The 27,842-nt window shown below is 40.5% G+C and overlaps 1 protein-coding gene across 1 annotated transcript; it reads left to right on the forward strand.

The window, feature by feature from the left end:
• LOC122760084 (protein turtle homolog B-like) lies at positions 1 to 27,720 on the forward strand (the record flags this gene model as incomplete). Its single annotated transcript, XM_044015156.1, has 13 exons — positions 1 to 187; positions 646 to 786; positions 1,815 to 1,934; positions 2,044 to 2,194; positions 4,179 to 4,302; positions 4,906 to 5,081; positions 6,939 to 7,165; positions 7,245 to 7,329; positions 7,667 to 7,828; positions 7,948 to 7,993; positions 13,441 to 15,066; positions 23,692 to 23,822; positions 26,340 to 27,720. Coding segments are annotated over 13 exons (3,397 nt in total), but the record flags the coding sequence as incomplete, so codon positions are not given.
• Positions 27,721 to 27,842: the final 122 nt, after the last annotated feature.

The following is a 27,842-nucleotide window of genomic DNA, read 5'->3' on the forward strand; positions in this document are numbered from 1 at the left end:
AATCAACCACAGTCCTGTATTCACATTTGTATTTTGGTGTCCAGATCCTGCCCGGGTGATCAACATGCCCCCGATCATCTACGTCCCTCGGAAGCTGCCTGGCATCATCCGCTGCCCGGTGGACGCCAACCCACCTGTGACATCAGTGAAGTGGGAGAAAGATGGCTATCCTCTGCGGGTCGAGAAGGTCAGTGTGAACATTTGGCCCAGATGCACATGAATACGTAAAATCGTATAAAATCATATAAAACAAATGTTTAGCTAAAGTTCATCCCATTGAATACGGTAAAAAAAAGGCACAGTGTTCGATGTACAGCCTTGTAGCATCTCTCCTAGCTATGTCATGCTAGCAGGAACCCCAGATGAGTCAGCTAAATTATACTAACAGGAGTTCTTGCTTGTCAGTTGCTGAGCATTTGTGCGCTCCATGTGCTGGACAAAATCCTTTAGAACCACGTCTGCTTACATAGTGTATGTCTTTGGACATAGCAAGTATTTCTGTTCCTCCAAGTACCACTAGAGGGAGCCCACAGTTTGAAAGCCATCATTCACTCGTCATTCGTTCATTTTTAAAAACATTAATGGGTTTCTCGTTCAGGACTCTCTGAGTGTGTGTTAATGGTCATGTTTTAATTTTTCGCGTAGTACCCCGGTTGGAGCCTGATGCCAGATGGAAGCATCCGGGTGGCGGAGGCCACAGAAGACTCCCTGGGCACCTACACCTGTGTGCCTTACAACGCCCTGGGTACCATGGGCATGTCCCCCCCTGCCAATTTGGTGCTAAAGGTACACTCCTGCTAATGTTTGAGTCTCAGTGTCTCATTTTCTGTATGTTTAAGAAAGTATTTATTCCCAGAGACATGTTTTCCAGCCCTTTACTTAAGAGTTTTTAACCCCTATGAAACCTTTAAAAAGATTAATAACAAACAACTTTGTTAGCTGAAAACTGTTCTAGAAACTATAATTAAACATTATACATGATCATGATCATTAGAAAAAATATTTTTTAAGTGGTTTAATCCCCCCCCAAAAAAATTTGATGCAACATTTTCCATGTACTCCATGATGGTAATACTTACTTTGGATGGATAATACAGTCACTGATTACCAGAGACATTGATTTTTTTGTTTCCTTTATTATTTTTTGTGTAGTGTCTAATACTCCCACTCGGCACCTTAAGTGCCAAAAATGTCCCATCTGTATAAACAGCAATCAAACAACAGTTAGCTTTTCAGCACCCGCCCTGATCATTAAAAAACAAAACTAATTGATTTTCAGTATTTCCTGATTAGACCTGCACGGGCCATTTACAATGCAACACTGCCACCTGCTGGCTCTATGCCAAACTGAAGAAAATGGATCAAAAATTATGACAAATAGTAAAAAAAAAAGCATTTATTGTGACCAAGCTGAGGCAGCATTTGTGTGTACACAGCAGCAGATCTGGGGTGGGCAGAGACGAGAAGAAAAGCTACTGAACGATCAGGTTTTTGTCAGCAGTAGAATTCTCTTCTTAATCGTTTTGTGAACTTTTCAGTCAAACTCCTTCTTGATTGCTGTTACCTCACTTTGCCTCCAACTGTCTCGACATAAAACAAATCACTTCCTGTATGCAGTGTGGGAATGTCTCCTGGTGACACGCGATCGAGAGCACTGTGTTAGCTCATTTGACTACATTTAAAAGTTATGTATTTTTGCTACACTGCCTCAAATACCAATAAAGGAATTAAAAAAAAGTCACATACTACAGCTTTAAGCACAGAAGAATTTGCCTTCATTCCTTCATGATGCATTTTCATGTATGTTTATCAAGGATCCCCCTTACTTTAACGTGAGGCCTGGGGGGGAGTATCGTCAGGAGGCTGGCAGAGAGCTAGTTATCCCCTGTGCTGCTTCTGGAGACCCTGATATACCATCCATCACCTGGAGAAAGGTGCAGTAAAGTGATTGAATATCTTTTCTGTCATATTGAAAAATTTGTAAAATTATTTTACTGTAAAGTAAAATTTTTAAGAAAAATTTTGTTGAAATGTCTATTGAAGGTGGGGAAGCCGAGCAGGAGTAAGCACAACATCCTCCCCAGCGGCAGCTTACAGTTTGTGTCCCTCGGCAAGGAAGACCACGGAGAATGGGAGTGTGTCGCCACCAATGTGGTCACTAGCATCACTGCCAGCACGCGTATCCTTGTTATCGGTATGAACAAATTCCCACTTATTTTAAATGACTGATCTATCTGATTGGAATTCCGGAAGAATTTAAAGCACAGGATGAAGTTGAAGCAGGTTTGGAGTCCATACTTCCGTGGATTACAGTTAACAGAAATATAAATTGGCATTAACTATGTTTACTTTAGGAGACAAGGCGAATGACATGTGCAACAAGTAGAATGGCGTGGCAAAATAGCTAACAATCATTATTTGGAATGGAAAAACAAAAACATTTGTTTGTTTCCCCTTTTCTGGGGATATATATGTATAATTAGCCAAAACAGCGTCAAACCAAATCGCTAGCAGCTTCGGCTGGGTTCACTCAGGCTAGCTCATGGCCGAAAAATAAATACTGCTGATGTTAATGTTGATTTAAAACAGTCTTTCGTGAATATATAAATTTTTTTCCACTTTCTTTTTGAGTTAGTTTTCTCTTCCCCTGCAGAGGAGGTGACTCTTATCCTTCAAACTCTTTACTTTGACCCAATTTCTGCTTCGGCGACATTAACATATCAGTTGATTATATCTGTAATAGCTTTTAACAGTTGCATTACAGTGTGTGTGTGTCCACTCCTCCTTTTTAAAATCCTGTCACGTCAGCCTGTGTCTGTTCGGTCAAGGACGTCTTTTTCACTCCTACACTGATTTGCTGAGGTGTTGACAAAGACAGGGTCATGCAGGTCCAGACTGTGCAGTGTGTGTTTGTTTTGTTCTTTAGCGTTCACTCACAGAAGTCGCTACGGGTTTAAGTCACAGTTCAACGAGCATTGTAGGAAGTTTCCAAAAAACTTTTCCCGACCAATTTAAATGTGAAATAAGTCTTTATTGTCCTTCCACACACTCGTTATTATGTCACTGACAGTGTTTCGACTACAGTCCCATTCAAAGGTGACCTGCTGCTCAGTTTTTTTAAAATTTGGCACGGTCCAAAAACCCAAACAGGGATGATTTCCTTTCCTCGTCCAAGCATCGTGTCACCATTTTGGCTGACTCACACGTGTGCTCACACACGAGTGGCCACTGTGGGAGTGCACACAACAGGATGTTGGCTTAAAAAGTCTTTCTTTATATTTTCATTATCATTAACCCTTAGCAAGTCAAATGTGGTTGAGGACCAATGTTGTTGTAAGCAATGGAAAATTTGGGCCTAATCATGGTATCATGGTATCTTCAGGTAGGTAAAAGTGCCTCAAAAACAAAAAAATCCACGTTTGCTGCCTTAAGCTAACAATAATGTGGACGTTTTCCCGCCAATGTCAAATTTGTTGGAGCACTGAGGTCACGCCTTTTGATGTAGAGAAAATCCTTTGATGGCTTTTAATCATTAACTTGTCTAGAACATATAGGCTGAGTTTGACGCGGCTAGCTCAGACGTGCTAGGACGAGTTTGTTCAAATCCGTAGACTAGCCATTTCTGACTTCTGACTGGGCGGAGTGATTATAAGTACATTCAAAATTGGAATCATGAGAGCAACGAGAGGGCTACGAACGGGATTGTGTGCTATGCCAGTATCACATTTTTCGCCTCCGTGGCAAATTTCAAGAGTCTTTATGCACGTTAACCCCCTCAAAAATGAGCGCAACACCGGAGAAAAATAATAATCACAACAGGAACAATAGGTCATGCTCGGGCCCTAATTATAGCATAATAATAATGGTGAATGTATGATAATAATAATAATAATAACAGCCTCGAAATTGGATCTGGATCCTGCAACCTGCAAGATGAGCACAGAGAGAGACTATAACCCTCTGTTATAGTTTTGACCGAGCAGAAATGACATAATGTGCCTTTAAAACTTGAACTCAGAATTAGCAGTTATACATATATATAATTTAAATGTTAACACATCCGTAGCTTTAATTACTGCGAGTGATAAAAACTAATAATTATAAGTGTGTTAATGTCTGATAAGAAAATTGCTACTTGTGAGGTTTTAAATGTGTGTGTGTGTGTTTAATTCACTCAGGAACCAGCCCACACGCTCCAGGAAATATCTATGTCTTACCCTCAACCACCTCTGCCAACGTGTCCTGGGAACCAGGCTACGACGGCGGCTTCGAGCAGACTTTCTCCGTGTGGTACGGTCCAGTGTGAGTGGTCTTCGCTTCACCAAAAAATATTTTAAAAGATCTGAATATTTTTCAATAAATCAATGATTTCTTACATTTGGAACTCAATAAATTCAGTTATTTTGATTTCGAGAAAAAAGTTATCATCATAGATTTTATATGAAAAATGTATGCATTTTTTCCCAGTATAAGACCAGGGGGTGACTCTGCTGCTGGTCGCAGAAATAACTAATTGTGAATGTAAGTCTGTGAGAAAATGAACATACAGTATAACTAAACACTAAACATATTTCATATTTAAAGGAAACTAGATGTTAAAATATGGCACTTATGGATGAACGCCAGTGTCAATGAGAGCTGGAATCGTCCAATAGGAACGTCTGGTTTCAAAAACATGACAAGACACATGAAGACATGGCGCCGGACAAATAAATAAATCTGTAATAAATGGTTGCAAAAATTCAGCAAATTTGTTTGGGGGACCCAAATGTAGTCTCCCATGACCCATCTGTGGGTCCAGACCCAGGCTTTGGGAACCTCTGTGTTAGACCATTACTCTCTATTTTTTGCGGTCTCATATTTTAATCATAATCTTATTGATTTTGTTTTGTTTCCGGTGATCAGGTCAAAGAGAACAGACTTCGGTCCTCATGACTGGCACTCCATGCCGGTCTCTGGTGCTCAGACCTGGTTGCTGGTGCCGGGGCTGGAGCCTGGGACTGAGTACCAATTCAGTGTGTTGGCGCAGAACAAACTGGGCACCGGTCCGTTCAGTGAAGTTGTGACAGTCAACACTGCAGGTGGGTTCACACACACACACAGGGCCACATACATGCCTGGCATATATACTGCTGCAGTACAGTGTTGTACTGTTGTACTGTACTTTGTTATTTATATTTCTGGCAACTTTCACTTTTATTCCACTACATTTCCTCTAACTACCAAATAAAATCAGAAGAAGAAGAAAAGTTGGTATTATGGTCTGTATTTATATAGAGCTTTTCTAGTCTTGATGAGCGGCTTTAACCTTACAGTTTTCACCCATTCACACGCTGCATCATGGGTGTGTCTTTGCTCAACGACACATGTAGACAAGCAGAGCCAGGAATTGAACCCACAACCTCACACTCACTCATTCACTCACACTCACTCACTCACATTCACATGCTGCAACATGGGCTTAAGTGTCTTTGCTCAAAGTTCAAACTAAACAGAATTTTAAATAAACACATAATTACAATATAACAAATCCTTTTAAATAAACACACGCCGCCCTGTTGAAAACCTGTAGAGTAGAAACACTTTGAAAAGCACAAGTGTAACTAACGATGTGAACGATGGCACCGTTCCATTTAGGTGTGGACCTTTAAAAACCAGCACGGACAATAGAGACGGCATTTTCTTTGTCCATGGTGTTTGAGCCACCTGTGTTTGACTTGTTCACGTTTGTTTGTGGTGAGAAAGGAAAAGGAAAAGGAATCAGTCTGAGATCTTAAAATTAAGCTGCTACAAAGTAACGTGCTTTAAAAAAAAATGTTAAAAAAAGGGAACAGATTAACATGTTTTAGATTCCTGCGTGTTTTAAAACCATGTCACGCCTCAAGGGCGTCGCCGGTTCAGTCTTTGTTCGGCCGTGTTCACAAACCCAATTTAAAGGTGTGTGTGTGAAAAACTGGTGACTCAGCAAAACTGGGAGAAACAGTAAAGAGAGAAGAGAGAGTGTGTGACTGAATTTGCAGAAAGGACAAAGGCGTGTTCCCAACGGCGGGTTCCCAAACACTGGGACTGGGATCAACAGATGGGTCGCGGGGGAATATTTTCGGGTCCCCAAGTAAATTTGCTAAATAGATTTATGTGTTTATGTTTAAAATAAAACTAGGTTTTTTTTCTAATTTACCAGAACATTTCTTGGAAATTATTCATTAACCAAATATTAGGTTTTACAGATATAGCCGTAAATTAGTTAATACGCACTAATTATTTGTACAAATTTGTTATTTGTACTTCTCTGGTACGGGATAATATTCTGTAGCTTTATTTTTTTTTTTTTAATTTTTAAAAACAGACATAGAGACTCTACAGTGCTTCAGTAGCGTTTCCATACACATAGATACAAAAAGTTCGTACAGCGCTTCGTGTCCATATTCCCATCCTGTTCCATTAAAGTCTTTCGCTTAAACCAACTGTCATAGCGACTCACACACGTACAATACCTGTTTTTCTAGAAGTCATTTTATCGTTTAAAGTTGTTGTCCTGCTGCCGTGTAAAGCTAGCTAGCTACTAACCAGAATCGCCAAATTGGAAGTCTCGCACAAAAATAATGACGGATGTCAACTTACATGTTTGTGCGGAAAATAAGGTCGATAAAAATGTAGGAGCTAATTTTCCCGATAGTAATTCTTATCTTCTGGTTGGTTCGTTGGTTACTTGTTTCTTCTGAAAGTAAGGTCTATGGAAAGTTTGAGAAACTCTGCTCTTGAAGATACAATGACCTACTTGATGTTTCATTTGGGTTCCTTAGGTTCTCCTCTCGGTACCAGTAGTTACTTCTTGGTTGGTTACTTGTTTCTTCTGAAAGTAAGGTCTATGGAAAGTTTGGGAAACTGCTCTTGAATATGTAATAATAGCCTGGATGAATTTCAATTGGGTTCCTCAGGTTCTCCTCTCGGTACCCCAGAACCACTGGTGCTTCTTACTCCACCACGGTGCCTCACAGCCAATCGCACGCAGCACGGTGTCCTACTCACATGGCTCCCGCCGGCCAACCACTCGTCACCCGTCGACCGCTACATCATGGAGTTTCGTCTCGGGGAGAGGTGGGAGGTTCTGGACGACCTGATCTCGTCCACGGAGACCGAGCTCATCGCCAAAGACCTCGTTCAGGTCAGTGAATCCACGTTTTCACCAGCCTGACCAGTTTTTGTGATGCTATAACTTTAATTTATCACATGTGTGTGGACAGGACTCCTGGTATGAGTTTCGAGTCATGGCCGTCATGGACGACCTGATCAGTGAGAGCAGCAACGTGGTGGGCGTGTCCAGCACTGGTCAGTTTACGTTTCTTCACAGTAAAATTAACACAAAAGAGTTTTTCTGAATTAACAAGATAATTTTTCAAAAAAGACTTTCTGAATAAACTTATGAATTTATTTTGCAAAATTTTAATTCTGCACTATTTTTCTTAATCAAAGAAATTCCTTTCGTTGTAAAACATACATTTCTGGTGGAATCGTTTATGTTTACGTGTATGTTTCTTAATTGATGAGTTAAATTTCTTCTTTTTTATGGAGTTGACATTTTCTGAATCAAATAGTAAATAATGTGTTTCTTTTGCATACAGAAATGAAAACAGATTTTTGTTCTTTTGTTTCCGAACATTGTCAGATCCCTTCCCTCCTGCTGAGTTACCTGAAGAAGGCCTGGCTCGGCCCGTGGTGGCCGGCGTCGTGGCGACCATCTGCTTCCTGGCAGCGGCAGTTTTGTTCAGCACTCTGGCGGCGTGCTTCGTCAATAAACAACACCGGCGCAAACTCAAACGTAAACCAGGTCAGTCTCTAAAGTAACGTCCGCTCTCGCCATCCATCCATGTTTCTGACTTTGTCCTGATCCTGTATAGAAGAAAAGGCTTTTATTTATAAATAAAGGCATATTTTTTGTCCTCTCAGATCCTCCCTTGTCGGTGACACACTTCAGGAAAAGCATCGAGTCTCCGTAAGTAAAGACAACCTCAGCTGCTGCTGTCGTTTACCTGAGGACGCTGCTGCTGCTGCTGCTGCTGCTGCTGCTGTGCATCCTCTCTCTGCACCTTTTATAAAAATCATATAAATGCTGTAACGAGACACACATTTTAACACTCAGAGCATTTAGGCTCTAAGAATGTGCAACATAGAGCGTCTTATATCCTTTTATTCAGCACAACCTATAAGCAATATGATGGAATTATAAACAGTATATATATATTCCGTATAAACACACCTGAGCAAAAAAAAGTCCTGAAAATGTTCAGAATCTGATTGAATTTGTGGAAGTTTGCTTGGTTTGAACAAAAATAATAGAAAAACATAACAATATGGGATATAAAATGAATCAGAAACACATAAGAAGAAAGAAAAAAACACATTTAGTCAAGCTTGAAGGTGTGACCTTTAATCTAGAGCTGCAACTAACGATTACATTTAGAATCAAACCTGGATATCACATTCAGAGATTAGAAAATGTTGGTGTTCAGAGATTAGCAAATGTTCATACTCCAAGATTAGAAAACGTTGGCGTACAGAGATTAGAAAATATTCACATTCCGAGATTAGAAAACATACCCATTCAGAGATTAGAAAATGTTGACATTCCGAGATTAGAAAATATTCACATTCATACATCAGTGTTTACCAAACCTGGAAGACTTTTCAGTTTTAATGATTTTTTGTGAAACCAGAAAAATCATGGTCAACACAAAAAATTCCCGTGGCAATTTACCAAGGCTGTACCTGCGACATTGGTCTGTGCGATGTGAGCACTAAAGCCTGTGGTATACTTCCGTGTACACATGACCGCGTGACCCTGGTGTACTCGCGTGTCGGGGTCCTGTAGTATCCCACTTCACCAGCGGGTGGCGGTACAAGTCTGAACGCAGGGAAAAAGAAGAAGTAAAAAGAAGAACAAGTATTTATTTATTTAGTATATTTATTATATGAATTGTTTGAGGTTGTTTTCAGATGGTGTAGAGAATCATGTGCAGCAGCAAACTCTCTGTCTCAGATGACGGTTAATAAAAGCAGCCACGTCAGCGTTTTTCAGACATTTTTTTTGCCAAAGCTGCAGAACTCTGTGTGTGTGTGTGTGTGTGTGTATATCGATTTCTGATCCATCTGTGTTCTTTAACCTCAAACACTGTCTGCTTTTCTGCATGATTCTCTGTGTTTAACGATGCACATTTAATGTACAGTTTCAGCTATGTGTGTGTGTGTGTCTCTGTGTGTGTGTGTGTTACCTGTGTACAAGTGCATTTCAAATCTTCAGAACGAGCTAATTTGTGACAATAATCTGTGTAAATCCCATTGCAGAGTAAATGTTTGACTTCAGGGGGAAAATCATTAGCATCAGGTGCCTTTGTCTATTTTTGTTCAAATAGTTCAGGCCGTGGAGCTGCACACTTAACAAAATAATTAAAATATGCATTATATTCAAAATAGTACTAAGATGAAAGTTTTCTTATTGGACAGACTGCAAATTAAAGATTAAATGTTTTTAAATTTGGTACAAACCCCATATCTAGAACAGTTTGTACACTTGAAAAAAAATGCAATAAATACTAAATTCTGTTTTTGTTGAATGAATTTAACCTTTTTCCAACAGATAAGAGCACAAAGAAAAGACTTTGAGTGTTTTCTCTGACAAAGCTGATTGTATATTTGTAAATTTAGAACAAGAAAATAGCACATGTGAGGTTATAAAATTAATAAAATAAATTAATTGGGATAGTTTGGAAGACTGAAAAGTTTAATTTTGTTCTGGAAAGTTCCACAGTGAACTGTTAACAGGTGAGGGGATGAAAACTGGAGCAGCTAACACTTTGGATTGTGGAGACGCGTTTTTCCCTTTTCATTTTTTGAACACAGACATTATTTCCTGCACCAAACACAAATCTTTTTACATGTCATTTAGCAGAAGCTTTTATCCAAAGCGACTTATAATGGAATTGAGTACAATCAGCCAGGGGTGGAGTCGAACTTGCGACCATTTCGACCATGATGTTTTTCACACACAGGGTACCGGTCTTAACCACTGAGTGGCTCCACCCCCGAATCTTATCTGAGATGAACTGAAAGACAGTAGAAACGGGTTCAGACAAGTCCAAATTTCTGTTTTTTAGGGGTGATGTAATGCTAACGTCAGAATATACGTGCCAAAGACTGTTTTCAAGAAAAGATACAAAATCTAGCATGTAATATTGGTATGATATCAAAGAAACTGAATAGACAAACTGGCAGAAATCCAAGGGGCGGGGATAGTAACAAGTAGCAGGTGCAAACATTAAGGGTAGAAAATAATCCACTTCCTGTTTCGTATTTTTTGAGTGTTTATTGCCTTTTTAGAAAGTGTCCCAACTCGTCTCTAAATGTGGGTTTCATGAAAATAAGAAGCAAAAACAATGAGTCGTATCAGTTATGAATCATATCGCATTTGTACCCGTAAAAAAAATAACGTCAGTTTGACTGTTTGGTGCAGCTCTACCAGGCAGAGTCAGGGCGTTGACACTGACCTGTGAGTTAGTGATAGTGACTTAGATAAAGGTGAACCAGGCCCGTGTCGTTTGTCTCCCACCGCAGGCCTCCTCTCACCCCTTTGCCCGGGGTAGAGCCCTGCTGGGACGAGCCTGCCAGGAGCAGTTTCATGCCCCCACCCGCCAGCCCCTTGTGAGTGTGCTGCACTGCACTGCACTGCACTGGCTCGGCTGCATGGTTAATTAATGCACTGCACACAAATGATCAACGACTATTGACAAGGATTATTCTTTCTTTCTTTTTTGCGAATTCAAACGCTGGTCCTGTTGCATGCACTTTCACATGCAAACCACAGGGATTTTATTAGCATCAGTTCAGTTGCATGTAACAGTACAACACTGTATATATGCACTCTTTAGGGGCCTTTCACATGTGCACACTTATTTGCCTAAAGCTCCAGTTCCTAATTTTTTTTTTTTTGTTTTTGCTCTATTGTTTTTGTCCAATACTCACACTCACCACCTTAAGCGCCAAAAATGTCCTACCTGTGTCAACAGCAATTAAACTTTTATTTGAAATTATTTTCAACCAAAATCATTCCCGATCATAAAGATAATCATTTTTAGTCTTTTCCAAATAGATTTCACAGGCCACTTATAATACAACAGTGTCCCCTGCTGGATTACTAACTAAACGAGGAACCTTTTAGTTTAAAGCCGCAGTGCATAATTTTTTTTATTTCTGCGCTATTATTTTCTTGTAGTGTCTAATACTCCCTCTCACCACCTTAAGCCAAAATGTCCCACCTGTATAAACAGCAATTTCACTTTTACCTGAAATCTTTTTCAACCAACATCATTCACACAATAATTTTTAGTCTTTTCCAAATAGAATTTCAAGAGCCATGTATAATACAACGCTGCTACTTGCTGTATTACCAGGGAATTACGTCTATAACCAAGAGAACAAAATATAAATTTAAGGTCAGGATAATAACATGGAAAGTATGATTTTATTGTTCTTCTGACAGGTGGGGCTTATATCACCCCACTTTTGGTTCAAAGCTGCAGTGCGTCTTTTTTTTTTCTTTTTGCTCATTATTTTTTGTTTAGTGTCAAAAACCCCCTCTTACCACCTTAAGTGCCAAAAATGTCCTACCTGTTAATGTGAATTAAAGCTGCAGTGCGTAACTTTTGTTGATTGTTGATTATTCTGAATCTGTTTGATCTTCATAAACAGAAACAATGTGACATTATTTATTTGCTGAATCCTTCATTTGGAAACAGGTTTGTCAGACCTGACTGAGGGAGCGTTTGTGTGTAAACAGCAGCAGAGAAAAGGCGGGGGGGGGACAAGAAGTGCTTACGAAGAAGAAGAATTTAGTTCTGAATCTTTTTGTTGACGCTGTTTTGTGTTTTCAGTTATATTCTGTTTGCAGCCATTGTCCTTCACCTGCTCAATGTTGCCTCTGTCTGTCTTTGCATAAAACAAGTCAATGACTTTGTGTCTGTGGGCGACATGAGATCTAAACACAGCTATGTTGAGAAAACAGAGAGTCATGTGAAGTGAGAGACTTAATCAACTCATTTTACAATGGTTTGAATGTTGCAGGCATTTGTGGACAGAAATGTGGACCAGATTCGTCTTAGCAAATATAAATTTAGGTTTGAAAATTTACGCACTACAGCTTTAGAGTCATCTCAGCAGCTCCCAGGTCGCGGTTGTTTAGCAACGACTGATTTGACAGAAAGCATTTTTTATGCTTTTTTTAGAAGATGCATGTGAATGGTCCCTAATGTAAATATATACGTGATGTATTCACTGACCCGGTAAATGTCCACTCTTCTGCTCCTGGTGTGAGAAAATTGAGGCCTGGTTAGATGTCATCTGCTTTTTTATTTCGCTCACGTCATAATTTGGTGCAGCATATGGAAATTTGATCTCATGCTGACAAGAAGATTAAAGGTTCAGTAGTTAAGTGTTTTCCAGTTACGTCATTGTTCCTCCTCTCGTCCTATCATTCTGGCTTGATTCATTAGCTGCTGTCATAAAATGCTGTCATTGTTATAATACCCTTCATTATGGCTGTGTGGACAAGAGTGCATTGGCTTTGTATCGTGTCAACTGATCAGTGTAAAGGGATCTTTCAGTTTTTTTTTGAAGTGTGGTTGTATGGGCTTTTGACAATGCACCTCAGTTCCCATAAAATTTACACCACCTTAAGTCTACAATATCTTAAGATTATTTTTGTCACTTATTGCTCACACTTAGACAGCCTCTTTCTAGCTGGAAACTGAAGTTTGACTAACCACTCATCCTCCTGCACCAAACCCCATAGAGAAAATCTGTGTTTTTAAACTGCAGCAACACAGGAACTGCTTATTTATTGCTTTCTTATTTGGTAAGTTTGTGCCACTACAGTAAATCCAAAGGTTTCAAATCCCAAAGTCACAAGACAACACACTTAAAATTACTGACAGAGGCAGCAGTGAATCAACAACTCCTGTGTGCTGTGATGTAAAATCGCTGATTTTCTCTATGGACTTTGGTGCATTTACAAACTTCCTTTTCCAGCCATAAAATGCCACCTAATGACAAGAGAAAGTGACAAACATATTCTTAAGATTTATACAGTCATATCTTTTATTAGGTGAGCCTTTTGTTGAGTAGTCAAAATCTATTTTTCCTTCCCCTCCCTGCTGGCAGCCATGTGAGTGTCTGCCTCCCAGGTTGGTCCCTGGAAACAGCGGTGTACATGGTCAATACTTCATACAGCCACACTTAAAAAAAAAAAATCAAACTTATCCCTTTAGAAATACTGATTAAGTTACAGCCTAAGAAGTTTTTCTATAGTTTTTAAATAACTTTTTTAACAAGCTTCCTTTGGGTTTGTTTTAAATCAAGCCAATTTGTTTTCTCTGCATTTATTTCCATTAGGTTATCATCTGGGAAGATAAGTCCAGAGAGCTCCCCTCCATCTCGTCCTCGCTCTCTTTCTTCGGAGGGTTCCCATGGACCAGGCCTTTATGTCAGGAAGCTGCCCAGCCCTCAGAGTGAAAAAGACAAAGAGCTCTCCTTCTACAAGAAAACCAAGCGTGCCATAGCCAGCAAGAAATACAGCGTTTCTAAGCACGAAGCAGAGGTCACCACACCTATCGAGCTGATAAGCCGTGGCCCTGACGGCCGCTTTGTGGTTGATACCAGCCCGCCACCGCGCCGCATCCAGGGCTTCCCCTTCGCAGAGGAGTCTGACATGTACCCCGAGTTCCGGCAGTCTGACGAGGAGAACGATTTTGACCCAGGGCCGCTGCCACCCATCATGCCCACGCTGCGGCCCCAGCTCTCTCCAACATCCTCCAGCCTGGAGTCAACACAGCCCCCCACCTACAGCCCCCGCCTTCACAGGGCCATGGAAGGTATGAGCTTTGCAGACAGCAGTGCTCTTCACGCCTCGGGGCAGGCCCCGGCCTCCCGCTACAGGGGCTTCCCCCAGGGCCCGTTCTATGGGTATCTAGGCAGCCGTGCTGAATCAGGGATTCCACCACCATTCTATATGCCTGACATCAGCCCACGTAGCTCCGCTCTGTCCTCCCCCCCAGGCACCGCCGAGGGCCCCTTCGGTTACCCGTCAATCCCAGAAGAGAGCGGGGAGCTGGAGCACCATCAGTACACTGCCTCTGGCCACTCTCTGTCTCACACTCACAGCCCTCCGTCGCACTCGCCAGACAGCTGGCAGCCTCACGAGCTGCCCTTCCTGGGTCTGGAGGGTCCACGCTTCATATACCCACCTCATCATCCTTTACATCACCCCCAGGATCTCCCTGACCCTCCCCCTTACCCTCCTCACTCTCTTCCTCCTAGTCGCCTGCACCTCCCTTCCCTGAAGGATCCAACAAGCCCTGGACTCCTGCAGCTGGAGGTTCCTGTGGCTCCCCCCGGCAGAGACAGGCCCCCAGGGCCTCCGGTTAGGCGTTTAGCTATGCAACAGGCCCAAAGTCTCGGCCAGCTCAGACACACGTCCCACGGTGTGGGTGTACCAGTGTTGCCTTACCCCGACCCGGCAGCCCGTGCAGGGAGCCCAAGCACAGCCCCCAGTAGTAGTCCTCAGTCCTGGCTCAGCCCGAGGGCGGGGCGCCGGGCAGACCCCAGCCTCCCGCCGCTCGTCCTCCAGCCCTCTCGCCTCTCTCCGCTCTCCCAGAGCCCGCTTAGCACCCAGCCAGGTTCTCCAGACATTCTGGTGCGGCCTCCTCCGCGCCCCAGCATCCTCCGCACCTCTCGGTCTCTGGAGATGCCTGAGATCGGCCGGCAGCCCTCGGCCACTGTCAGTTTCTCGCGCAGGTCATCCCTGAGCGCCTCCCCCACTCAGAGCCAGGGCGGCATGCAGCCCAGCCCCAGTTATCGTGCCCACTTGTCATACGCCTCCACCGCAGCCAGTTACCCCTCCCAGTCCCCCTCACCCCCTTCAGAGGGCAGGGATGTTTTCGGGCAGAGGCCATCCCAGAGAAGGACAGAGGAGGAGATGCTGCCCTCAGAGCCCCCACAGCTCCAGATCTCAGCCTCAGGGTAGGTGCTCTAACTCCAGCTGTGAATAGTCACACATTTACTTAAAGAGGAGACTCGTCTCCACATCTGCTCTTTAGTCCAGACTTCCTCCACAGTTTTAAATTCTACCCATTTGAAGAAAAGTTGGGACACTTTCAATAGAACCTAAAATGTGTTATTTTGGTAAGAGGTTTGAACTTTTATTTTACAGACAAAAGGGTGGACATTGATGTCTGCAACACACTCAGAAAAAGTTGGGAAACTACAGAGGAAACTTCACCACTGGGTCACCGCACCATTTCTTTAAATTACAATCATTTGGGAGTGATTCTCCTCTTCATGATGTGCTTTACGCGAGTCAGTTCTGGACTTCAGGCGGACTAGTCAAAGCCACACATTCCATGTCTATGAAGCCACATGGAGTTCCTGGTCTTGACAGGAGCATAATGTGTCTCCAGTATTGAAATATCGTACGGTATAAATATGGTACCTTCATAGATCACCCATGCCGTGAGCACTGATGCTCCTCCATACCCACCACACACACTGGTCTGGATGGTCTTTGGCAAGTAGAACCCGACGTGTTTCTACTGAGTTCAGGTCCTGAGAACTCAGTTTCTAAAATCCAGTGATGGATTGTCTTAAAGGAATACTTCACCGATTTGCATTTAGCTTTGTATTACTAGAATAGGGGTAGTATTTTTTGAAAGATTTTGCTTCCCACCCACAGTTTTCACTGAGTCTAGAAATATCTTCATTCTTTTTTTTGTTACGTGCCCACCAGTGACACTTGGTCCTGTTAGCGTAAGTGTTAGCAAAGATGGCGGACACTGTTTACATTCTGGGAATGAGGTCCCGTCCCCTTACGAGTGGGATTAAAATGTGCGGAATTGCGACTCTAATTCCACACTTTGCTAAGTGTTACACTAACAGGACCAAGTGTCACTGGTGGGCACGTAACAAAAAAATATGAAGATATTTCTCGACAACATACAACGCTAAATGCAAATAGGTGAAGTATTCCTTGAAGTGACAAAGATTTTTGAAGGTTCTCCTGAGACCATATGATGAATCACGGTAGGGCTAGCGTGTATTCAGCCGATGTCTTAATGCGCTGAGGTTTCTTCTGATTTCATGAATCTTTTTATGATATTATGAACTCCAGATGGTGAAAGACCTAAATCTTTTACTGATAAACATCGTCTTTGACTCCTTTTGAGTGTCAAATCTCTCACAAAGGTTGGCCCAAAATGGTGAGGTGTGACCCATCCTTGCTTACAAAGGCTAATGATATGTTCCTGTTATAGTCAAAAGTCGGAATTTCCGAGTTTCTCATCAGTAGTTGGAAACTGGAAAGCCACCTCTAGTTGGATTTCCAACATGGAAAGTTGGAAGAGCCTCACAGACATAGGATTCTAAGATGACTGCTAAGATGAACGTACCACATGTCTTTTGGTAGGTTCTCCCTTATACCCAGTTTTCTCACCTCTGCTAATCGTGGAACCTTCCAGAACCTTCATACCCCTTTCATTCTTACAAAGTTTACCAACTTTTTCTGAGTGTTTAACAAGCGTCACATTCTATTATATTTTATGTGTTTGTGAATTAGGTTTGTCGGGAGAAAACGTTTCTGCTAATCTGTTAAATCAACAAAATTCAACAAATGACAGATTTTAGTTTTCTTTTAATTTTTAGAAAGCGTCCCAACTTTTTTTTCTGTAAATGGCTTTTTTTTCTACTCAGGCTTAATTACATTGCATATCATATGTGTATATATACATATACATATATAAATATAAATATAAATACGCAGAATTCATGTAATTGCATTTAGCACAGATTTGTGTCAGTTCATAAAAAAAAAAAACCGAACACGTCTCAAAATTTGATTTGACGTATTTTGGTCTTTATTATTTCATAGCTCGTATTTGATCTCATAAAATATTGATCGTAACTTTAAAAATTGAAGTCAAATTTGGACTGGAGGAAGACTTAGAGGGAAAAACACATAAGCTGCTTAAACTGTGCCATATTTTTTTTTCTCTCCCCCCATGAAACTTTGAATTGAAGCAACGATAACAGCTTGATATGAATTAAATTTGATTAGATTCATCACTGATTGAAAGCAAAAAAAACACGATTATGCTATCAAATTTACACAAATAAAACAAAAATGGTACCACTTTCTAATAAGGTCACACTTTTAAAGCTTTTAAAAGCTGTAAATTATGGTTTACGGTTTATGGTTTGAGTACTTTATTTCCACATTTGCAAACGTGAAGTATGTTATGTCTGTTAATGATTAATTGGCATTGATAAATATTGTACACATAGCAGCTGAGGCACCTTTGCCCTGTTATTTTACATTCTCAGCCGCAGGGGGCGATGAAATATTAACACGCCACAGATTTGTCTCAAGTTTACAAAGTGTTAGTCGCTCATAGCTGTTCAAAAAGGAATCTGTAGGCCATTTATTTACGTTCATTAAAGCCATTACAGTTGCAGCTCTTTGATAAATCATGAATAAATGAGTCACTTTTCTAATCTGTTAGTCTTTATGATGTTATTATGTCATTAACAGATGGCTCTTGTGAAAAAAACCAGGTCTGTTATCGTAAATCATGGTAAGTTGTTAATATTAAAAGTGATGTTGTGCGTATTTTTCCCTGAAGGTTTTTAATGTCAGACGATCCATTAGAGGAATTTCCTCCATCATTTAAAGACAAATCGAGTGTCGTCCTCAGAGACGACACAAGCCAAAGACACAGTTTTTTATTATTATTATGGCCTGTGACTGTCCTCTAAAGCAAGTTCAGGTGATTAATCACCCATTCACTTGTTATTCACATAATTGGTTTCTAAAAGACTTTTTTCTTGTATCTAACGAATAATTTGGCGTCAATAGTGAAAAATAAATGTTAAAACACATGAAAAGTAAAAAGTATAGCAAGATTATTTTAGTTATTCTATTAGCAAACATCTACAGATGAACACATAAGTATAGTCACAGCGCCACCTACTGGCAACAGACTTTGTTTGATAAACATCATGAGATTGACGTGAAATTTTCAGGGGTGTGGTTGATAAATAAATGATTTGATAAAAGACTTGATAAATTCCCTAGAACTTATTATTGGTGCTATACAGTGCCACCTAGTGGGTACAGAAAGCAACAGCAGCTCCTTTTATTTACAACAATTTTTTTTATTTATTTTAACAATCCACATAGTAAGGGATGTTTTTGTTTAAAGGAGCAGAATTTCAGGTAATTTAGTCCATGTTAGCATACTTAAGTATTTGTTAATTAATTGTTAGTCATCTCGTCTTTTTCAGTTTTCCACAGTGTTATCACGTTTCCCTAGAGTTGTACCTTTCGCTCTGTAAGTATAGTCACAGTGCCAAAGTCGAATGTATATTGCCGAAGTTAGCAATCGTAGTTAGCAACAAATTATAGAACTTTACTACTGGAGTAATTTAGTCCATGTTAGCATCCCATACTTTGTTTTTGTTTGAAAATGAATTGTTAGTTGTCATTATTTTAGTTTTCCACAGTGTTATCACATGTTACAAATCCGGCTGTTTATCGATTAGATTTTTTACACTCCTGTCCAGAAGGTGGCGGTAATGCACCCCCAAAATGCTAATGCTAGTTAAATGCTCTATCCCTGATATTCAATAAGCTAGCTTGACTATTTTGAGCAAGTTGTCAACCGATGATGTTAGAGATGTTCTACAGTCGGTGTCTGCCGAAGTTAGCAATCATATTTAATGATAAATTATAGAATGTTACTACTGAAAGACAATATAACCGTTTTAGTTACAAAATGAAATTAAAGAAGTTAAAGTAAAAAAAAGTTAAAAAAAGAAATGTTACAAATGTTACGTTACAAATTTACCTTACGAAGTTTTCCAACTGGCCACTTTGATAAACATTGTGAGTTTGACGTGAAACCTCCAGGGGTGTGGTTTCCACTTGACAAACACCCAAGATTACACATTATTGGTCTACAGTACCACCTAGTGGGTACAGAAAGCAACAGCAGCTCCTTTTATTGACTTATTTTCAGAAATTTAGTTTAACAATCCATGTAGTAAGGGATGTTTTTGATTAAAGGAGCAGAATTTCAAAAACATATGTAATTTGGTCCATGTTAGCATCCCATACGTAAGTATTTGTTTGTTACTTCATCGTTAGTCAATTTCATACAATTTCAGTTTTCCACAGTGTTATCATATCACGTATCACATGTTTCGAATAGGGCTGTTGAGGATTGAGAGCAATTCTAAGATTTTTTGTTGGCGGACTTCTGGTGCTAAATGCTAGTGAACTAATATTGGTCCATGTTAGCATCCAATACTTAAGTATTTGTTCATTAATTGTTCATTATCTCGTCATCTTCAGTTTTTCCACAGTGTTGCATCACATATCACGTGTTGCAACCTCTACAGACCTTTTTTATCTCTTATTTTTTCTCTAAAATGTTATTTATTATTGGACGAAAGAAGGATTTTCAAGAAATATAATATTTTAAGACAGTGTTAGAAAGCAATTGCACAATTCATTTCACCCATGTTATTTAAAACATATACACATAAATCTTAACCAAAAAACGGTTTTGGATATTTGTTTTGGGGACCCAAAAAACAAATCACCCGCATCCCCGTCTGTGGGTCCCACCCCAGTCTTTGGGAACCACTGCTTTAAACCAGACTTACAGTATAAACCCCACCTTTTATTAGAAAGTGGTACCCATGATCTTACTATAAAATGAGGGATTACTACAGTACAGTTTAAGTATAAATATAAGGGATTTCCTCAGTAACGACGACAACAGCATTTGTGTTTAGACACGATGACACATAAAAACCCAGCTGAGACGTAGACTCCGGCGCCCCCCTCACACTCACACTCACCTCACAACCCAAGACCGTGGCTAAGACCACGAGGCAGGCAGAGACCTGATCCTGCACTGTCACTGGCCTTTAAAGGGAAAGTAGCTCATAATGCTGCTGCTGCTGCTGCTGCTGTGTAGAGGGTAAGGGTCTTACCTCATTTGTTTTTGATTGATCTCAGCTATCTGGGCAGCGTTGTTGTGACCCGGTCCCCTACGCCGCAATAGGTAAGGGTCGGACCCATGTCTGAGAGGGGAGGGGCCAGCAGGGGGAGGGCTCTAATCACTCTCTCCTTTAAAGGGGAATGGCTTTGGGTTGTGCCTCTGTGCTGGATTCAAGTGAACAACAACAACAACAACAACAACAAGTCATGACGACGACTGTCACTGCACGATTTGCGCCGCGACCGGATTGCACATGCGTGAACCGGGCGCTCTCATCGTGGACGTTTTTGGTACAGAACACGGCGTGGACAAACATTGATATTTAAATAAATATAAACCAGGGATGGGACCATGAGAGTGAGAGAGTGAGTGACTTAGTGGGTGAGTAAGTGAGTCAGTGTCTGAGTGAGTGAGAGTGTAAATGAGAGAGTGTGAGTGAGTGAGAGAGAGAGTGTGAGTGAGTGAGTGAGTGCGTTGTCTTTCAACTGGAAGGTTGTGTGTTCAATTGTGTCCTTGACCCCATGTTGCAGCGTGTGAATGGGTGAAGAGTGTAATGTTAAAGCAGCTCATCGAGACTAGAAAAGCTCTATATAAATACAGACCATAATACCGACTCTTCTTCTTGTGATTTTATTTGGTAGTAACGACAAAAAAGACAGTTAGAGGAAATGTAGTGGAGTAAAAGTAAACGTTACAGGAAATATAATTAAAGTAGAGATATAAAGTATTTGTACTGCGCTAAAGTCGCTGCAGTTTGTCCTCGTTGTGTTGCCGTAGCGCCTCGGGCACAGATCGGGTCGCGCCGCAGATCGGACGGTGACAGGATGAGAAACGATTACAGGACACATTTGTCAATAAAGGTTAAAGCCTGCTACGATGTAGCGCGAGGCGCAGTGTTTTTTTTGGATTTTTGATTGCAAAGACAAAGCCTTGAATCACTAGAGGGCGCACATGAGTGAAAGACTGCAGTATTCCCCTTTAAAGTTGTGTTCCATGTGCAAAATGCCATGCATGCATTCTTCTAAACTTCTCTCTGCGACCAAACAAATAACAAACGATCCTCCGACTAAATTCTCTGTCACATCCGTTGTCCTGAGTGCTTTCGTCTTCTCTGTCATGTGACTGTTTCTTAATGGCCATCTCCCTCTTCCTGTCATGTGACTTGTCCTTTTTTAACGGCCATTCCCTCTTCCTGCCATCTCCTCCCGTCAGCATGGTGAAAGCCTCTGTACGCAGTGTTCATGTCGATCAGAGTGTTGCTGTGTTTACGGTGTTTTATGTCTTTTTTTTTTAAAAAAAAGGACGCTGTGGGACACCAGGTCTGTCTGTCTCTGTGTCCAGGTCTGTTGCATTTAACGCCTCTCACTCTCTCTTCCCACAGCGACAAAGCGACGGACGAGTGTCTGCTAAAGCTCTGTGAAACTAACAAACCCCATTGTTGTCGACTGATTTTCATTTTTATTTTAACTTTTCTCCATTTCTTGTGAGCGATGGACGTCAGCGAGTCAGCGATGAGTCACGAGAAGACACTTAAAGTTGACGTGATTATCGTCCCCGCTGGTTTTTCCTCATCCGACTCCCGTGTGACTCGCGTGTATCACTCATGAAATGAAAATAGTTAATATAAAAGTCTTCAGGAGCACAGCTCCGCGTTTAATCCCCTTTTTTTTTTAAATACGCAGGAGTCAGTAACCTTGATGACGCTTTTCCACGACATGGTCCCGGCACGCCTCGCCTTGACTCTGTTTGGCATCAGTCAAGTTGTTTTTCATGACATAGCTCCTCTTCAATGTGGGCGGAGTTGACATAAACACACAAAACTAGTGACTTATAAAGCACTTTTTGGGTTTTCGGTGTAACTGAATCATTAGAATCAGTGGATTAAAAAAAGATTTGTTCACAGAATGATTCAGTACTTCCTACAGACTCCGTCTGACACAGTCACTGAACTGAAATACCACTGAACGTGGTTGTGATTGCCGGCTTTCACCAGTGCTGTCTCCAAATACACCAGACTCGTCTGTTAAATATTGACATTTTAGAGATTTCCTTTGCTAAATGTTGGAGATTAACATTAATGTTTTCAGGATTTGTAAGTCTTTTAAACTTTGATTCTTGCGTCGGACGTCGCGCTCATGACTCTTCCTGTGACGCAGTCTGACATCACATTTTAGTTTCGGCTCAGCTCGCTTGGAACCTCGTCAGAGCAGGAACTAAAAAAAACACCAGGTTCTATCACTGATGGAAAAGCAAAAACCTGCTGAGTCATGCCTGTGGAGCCAGGACTGTGTCGTGGAAAAGCGTCTTTAGTTTCACACTGGAAACTGTGTTTTAAAATGAATCATCATTTGTTGCAGGAACGTGACATTTACATTAACTTACATTATTTTAATTTTATGAGTTTTATAAAACAGAGAGAGAGATGATGGTGATGATGTCTGTGTTTCTGAAGCAGTCGCTGTGTAAAGGCCTAAAAACTGAAGAAAACACAAATCCAGAATCACGAGCACAGGATCCAGAATCACAAGTACAGGATCTAAAATCACAAGTGCAGAATCTAGAATCACGAGTACACGATTTAAAAACACAAGTACAGGATCTAGAATAACAAGCACTTGATCCGGAATTACGAGCAGAGGATCCAGAATCGCGAGCACAGGATCCACAATCAAAAGTACAGGATCTTGAATTACATGCAAATTATCTAGAATCACAAGTACAGGGTCTAGATTGATAGATCATTGATGAACTCAATGTATTTGTATGAATGTTAGATTTTACTGTCTTTAATAAAACGACTGCTTCAGAACAGTTATCTTACTATTCTTCCTTTTTTTTCTTTTCTTTCATTCTTTTTCTTTATTTCTTTCTGTTCATGTTCTTTCTTACCTCCTTTTTGTTTATTAGTTTCCTCCTTTCTTTCCTTTTTTCTCACCATTATTTCTTTCTATTGTCATTTCCGTTTCCCTTTTGTCCTTCTTTGTTTCTTTCTTATTTTCTTGCTATTCTTTCTTTCTTTCTTTAGTTTTTTAATTTGTTCTTCATTTATTTAGTTTCTGTCTTTCTTTCGTATTACCTAACTATTCTTTCTTTCTTATTAATGAAATGTTATTTCATTTTCTCTTACTATTCTTTCTACTGTAATTTTCTCTTTTTTTGTCTTTCTTTCTTTCTTAGTTTTTAATTTGTTCTTTATTACTTTTCTTTCTTTCTCATTCATTTGCTATTTGCTCTTTCTTTAGTTATTTCATTTTCTCTCACTATTACCACCGTCATTTCCTTTATTTCCTTCTTCTCTTGCTGTGTTTTCTTTATTTGCGTCTGTATCCTGTATCATCCATCACTGCAGACAGTGGAAACATTTGATCATAGCAGAGTTAGTCCACCTCTTCCTCCTCCTCCTCTTCATCATCATCGTCGTCAGACCATGATCATGTTGTAGCAGCAGCTTCTGGACTGTAACAGTGTAACTGTGTGTGTTTTTTCTCTCTTCTCTCTGAGTGTGGACTGAAAATGACTGATGTGTTAATGCAACTCCAATTTTTGCTGTGCTCTCTCTCTCTGTCACCCCCCCTCCCCTCTCTCTCAGGGAGCCTCTAGGTGCGTCTGCTGAAGCCGTCGGGTCTGAGAGTTTACCAGCACTGCTACACCACTGTATCACTAAAGCCAAGGGAGAGGCGGCCAACAACAATAACAACACGGACCCTGCACGGAGAACAGGTTTGTTTAGGTCACATGACGTGAGGTTTCAGGTCTTTGTCAGCAGAACGTGGTTTAATGGAAACATCAGTGAATCATTAAAATACCCCCACATATGCACCGCTAATCATTTGCTTCATCTTTGACTGAGATTTTCTCTTTTTTGCTTCTTTAAGAACATATTTACGTTCAGAAGAAAAAGCACAGCATACGTGTGAGAGTATGGAAGCTCTGAAAGACAAATAGTCTTGATTTGTGTTCTGTAGATCTGTCATGAGTCGGGAGTTTTTTTATTTATCGCTTTCTATTCTTTCTTCCTTTTTCTTTGTTTCTTTCTCCTCTCCTTTTACATCATACCTTCACTTTTTCGTTTGTTTCAATCATCCTTTCTTTCCTATCCCGTACTTGTAGTGGGAAAGTTTCAAAATTAAAAGATTTTTTCTCTTTTTTTGTGGGGAAACAAAAAAAAAAAAAGTTCAGCTTCCTGGGTTATTTTGTAAAATACATATATATATATATATATATATATATATATATATATATATATTTACAACTTTGAACAAAAAAACAAAAACGCGCCATAGCGCACATGCACACCACTGCACATATATAGGCTACTGCATCATTACCACCACATCTTCCATTAAGTCACTCAGCAAACGCAATTTCACAAACCACTATATGACACAAAACTACTAGAGCAGGTCCACGGCGCTATGATGCGTTTAATGACATCCAGGAAAATCCAGCTCAGCTTCACAAAAAATAACCATATTCTTTCTGGAAATATAATCATAACATACTGAAAAAGTAATTGAATTCAGACACGTTCAGACACAAATTAATTAGATTATTATTATTATTATTATCAATAATAATAATAATAATTAAAAAAATACTTTTTTGATATTGTCAATATGTGGTGGCCCTGGCCCTGACAATAAAAAGTATAAACAGCCCACCACTGTTTAATGTAAATTGGCCAGTAGGGGGTGCCGTTCCACTACTAGGAATTCTTTGGTAAGTCAAGAAACATAGTAAAACAGGTGGAGGAATCTTTCATGAATAAGTTACCGATCCAGCTGAAAGTTGCCCCTCATTTTTACCGTTACCTTTCTGCAGCGATACGGACGCTCAGCTCTTCACGGTCGTGAGCTTTGCGTAAAGACTGAAAGAACAAGATCGTGAACACAGGAAATGAGTTTCCTCCACGTGACGCTCGGCCTCAGCCTCAAGGCCCTGATATACTTCTGCACACGTGACGTGAATGACTTCATCAACGCGCAATGGGCAGATTTAGTTTAAGTGGTAGTTTTGGTGGTAGATTTAGTTGTAGTTTAGTAGTTTTAGTAGTAGTTTCAATAATAGTTGTTGTAGTAGTAGATTTAGTAGTAGTTTAAGTGGTTGTTTTTTGTTTGGGTAGTTTTACTAGTAGTTTTGTAGTTTGGGTAGTTGTTTTACTAGTAGTTTTAGTGGTAGTTTTACTGGTAGTTTAGTAGTTTGTCAACGATGTTCTGGTGTAGTTTTAGTGGTAGTTTTACTAGTAGTAGTTTTATTGGTAGTTTAGTAGTTTTAGTCGTAGTTGTTTTGGTGGTAGTTTATTAGTTTTGGTAGTTGTTTTAGTATTAGTTTTACTAGTGGTAGTTTTAGCTGTAGTTGTTTTGGTGGTAGTTTAGTAGTTTTATCGTAGTAGTTTTGGTGGTAGTTTAGTTGTTTTAGTCACAGTTGTTTTGGTGGTAGTATAGTAGTTTTAGTCATAGTTGTTTTGGTGGTAGTTTAGTAGTTTTAGTCATAGTTGTTTTGGTGGTAGTTTAGTAGTTTTAGTTGTAGACGTTTTGGTGGTAGTTTAGTAGTTTTAGTTGTAGTTGTTTTGGTGATAGTTTAGTAGTTTTAGTCATAGTTTTGGTAGTAGTTTAGTTGTTTTAGTCATAGTTGTTTTGGCGTTTTGATGAAGTTTAGTAGTTTTAGTCGTAGTTGTTTTGGTGGTAGTTTAGTAGTTTCAGTCGTAGTAGTTTTGGTGGTAGTTAATAGTTTTAGTTGTAGTTGTTTTGGTGGTAGTTTAGTTTAAGTAGTTTTGGTGGTAGTTTAGTAGTTTGGCAGCAGTTTAGTAGTTTTAGTAGTTTTGGTGGTAGTTTAGTAGTTTTAGTAGTTGTTTTGGTGGTAGTTTAGTAGTTTAGTTGTAGTTGTTTTGGTGGTAGTTTAGTTTAGTAGTTTAGTTGTAGTTGTTTTGGTGGTAGTTTAGTAGTTTTAGTCGTAGTTGTTTTGGTGGTAGTCTAGTAGTTTTACTCACAGTGGGCGTGCATGGATGCTGGGCTTCTGCATGGTGATTGGAGGAAGTATCTGAAAGTCGGTATAAATAACTAGGACTGAAATTAGCTTCTGGTGTTTCAAAGACCAGAAACCACCACTGCTTGAACATCAATACAGGTTTTTGTGGACCACTGCAGTCCAGTCAAAGGCCCCTGTACCACTCCTTGAACCAGGGGTTGGGAACCTCCTCTAGTGTTTCCTTCCTTCACTGCATCTCTCTTCTTCCAGGTGTGTCTCCCTCTCAGACCCGGCAGCGAACTCAGACTCCCCAAGACGGTGGCGGCGGCGGCAACGACCTCGATTACCACCGAAAGAGGAAACGACAGAACAAGAAAAACCCTTATTTCTATTTGACCTCCTTCCTGCACCGCAGGAAGTCAGCCGAGGACCAGACAGGCATTCTGGCCAGTGCAGACACCGAGGGCCCGAACTACGGCACCCTACGCTGACGCCGTGTGCCCTTCACCAAGCCATTGGACTCGAGTGATTCACACACATTTACACACACACACACACACACACACACACACCTCAGTACTCCCTGCTCCATCCCAGCCTCTGTACACATTTCTTCAAAGATTCATTAGGGAGCAGGAAATGTGAAGCTGAATCCTCGTTTTGGCGGGAAAAATCTCACAAGAGGACGAGGACACTCGGCTCTGAGCGGAACTCACTTGAAGAAAAAGGAGAAAAAATAAATAAAACGTTGTACATAAATAGCGAAACAAGGGAATTTTAGCTTCCTCCTCCTACAGTAATAACAACACGTGCTGGTCGAGCGCAGCGACTTCTCACTCACTGGGTCCATATCTTTAGGTTTTTTGCAGTCAAAACCGTGGACTGTTAAAGCCTGGTGCATCTTTGGACAGGGACGTCTTCACACTTTTTTCCTACAATACAAAACTAGTGTCAGTATTTCAAAAAAACAAGAAAAAAAACACAGGGTTTTTACCACAAAATATACCTCAGAGTAAGACGCAGAGTTGCTGTAATTCTTGTGGTATACTTGTACGTACTTGACCTTTTTAACGTATGGATTAAAAAGGTTTATATCACATACACACGCACGCGCGCGCACCGCCGCTCATTCTAACTGATAATACGGCTTAGCTTGATCCAATTAGGAGGCTTTTTTTTATTAGTATTATTTTCACGATCCAGTGCCAACCGTTTAAGGACACGAAAAATCGCAGCCTGCGCGAGGATGCTTTTAAAATAACTAAATAATCTTAATCTTACAGGTTTGGACGAAGAAGAACAGGGTGATGAATTTGCGGAGTGCACCGAGTGTCGTATGTGTTTCCATCGTTATGGAATCATTTGTGAAACGTGGCACGTAACACCCCCCCCCCTCCCCCCGTGCCTTTATTTCTTTGACTTGCATATTATTTTATTATTTCTTACTTTGTTTGCCAAGGACACGTGAGAGAAAATGCAAAAACCCTCTGGTTTTATTTCTTACACTTCTCTTACCTTACATGGGTACCTGCTCCAGTTTTAGAGTGGAAAAGTTTTTCATGCAGAAAGAACAAACCAGAGCAGCGAGTTTTGGTGTTAATGTTTAACCACGACTCTGTTTGAGGAGAATGTTATTGCTTCATAAAGCTGTAGGGGGCATTCAAAACAAAAGGCAAACAAACCTGACTGTTTATCTTTAACTAAGTGTATATTTACTTGCTCGCTATAACTTTTTATTATTATTTTATCATTTTTTCCACACTAACCGATAAT

This window comes from Solea senegalensis, unplaced genomic scaffold, assembly GCF_019176455.1.
Source record: "Solea senegalensis isolate Sse05_10M unplaced genomic scaffold, IFAPA_SoseM_1 scf7180000012949, whole genome shotgun sequence".
Classification (NCBI taxonomy): domain Eukaryota; kingdom Metazoa; phylum Chordata; class Actinopteri; order Pleuronectiformes; family Soleidae; genus Solea; species Solea senegalensis.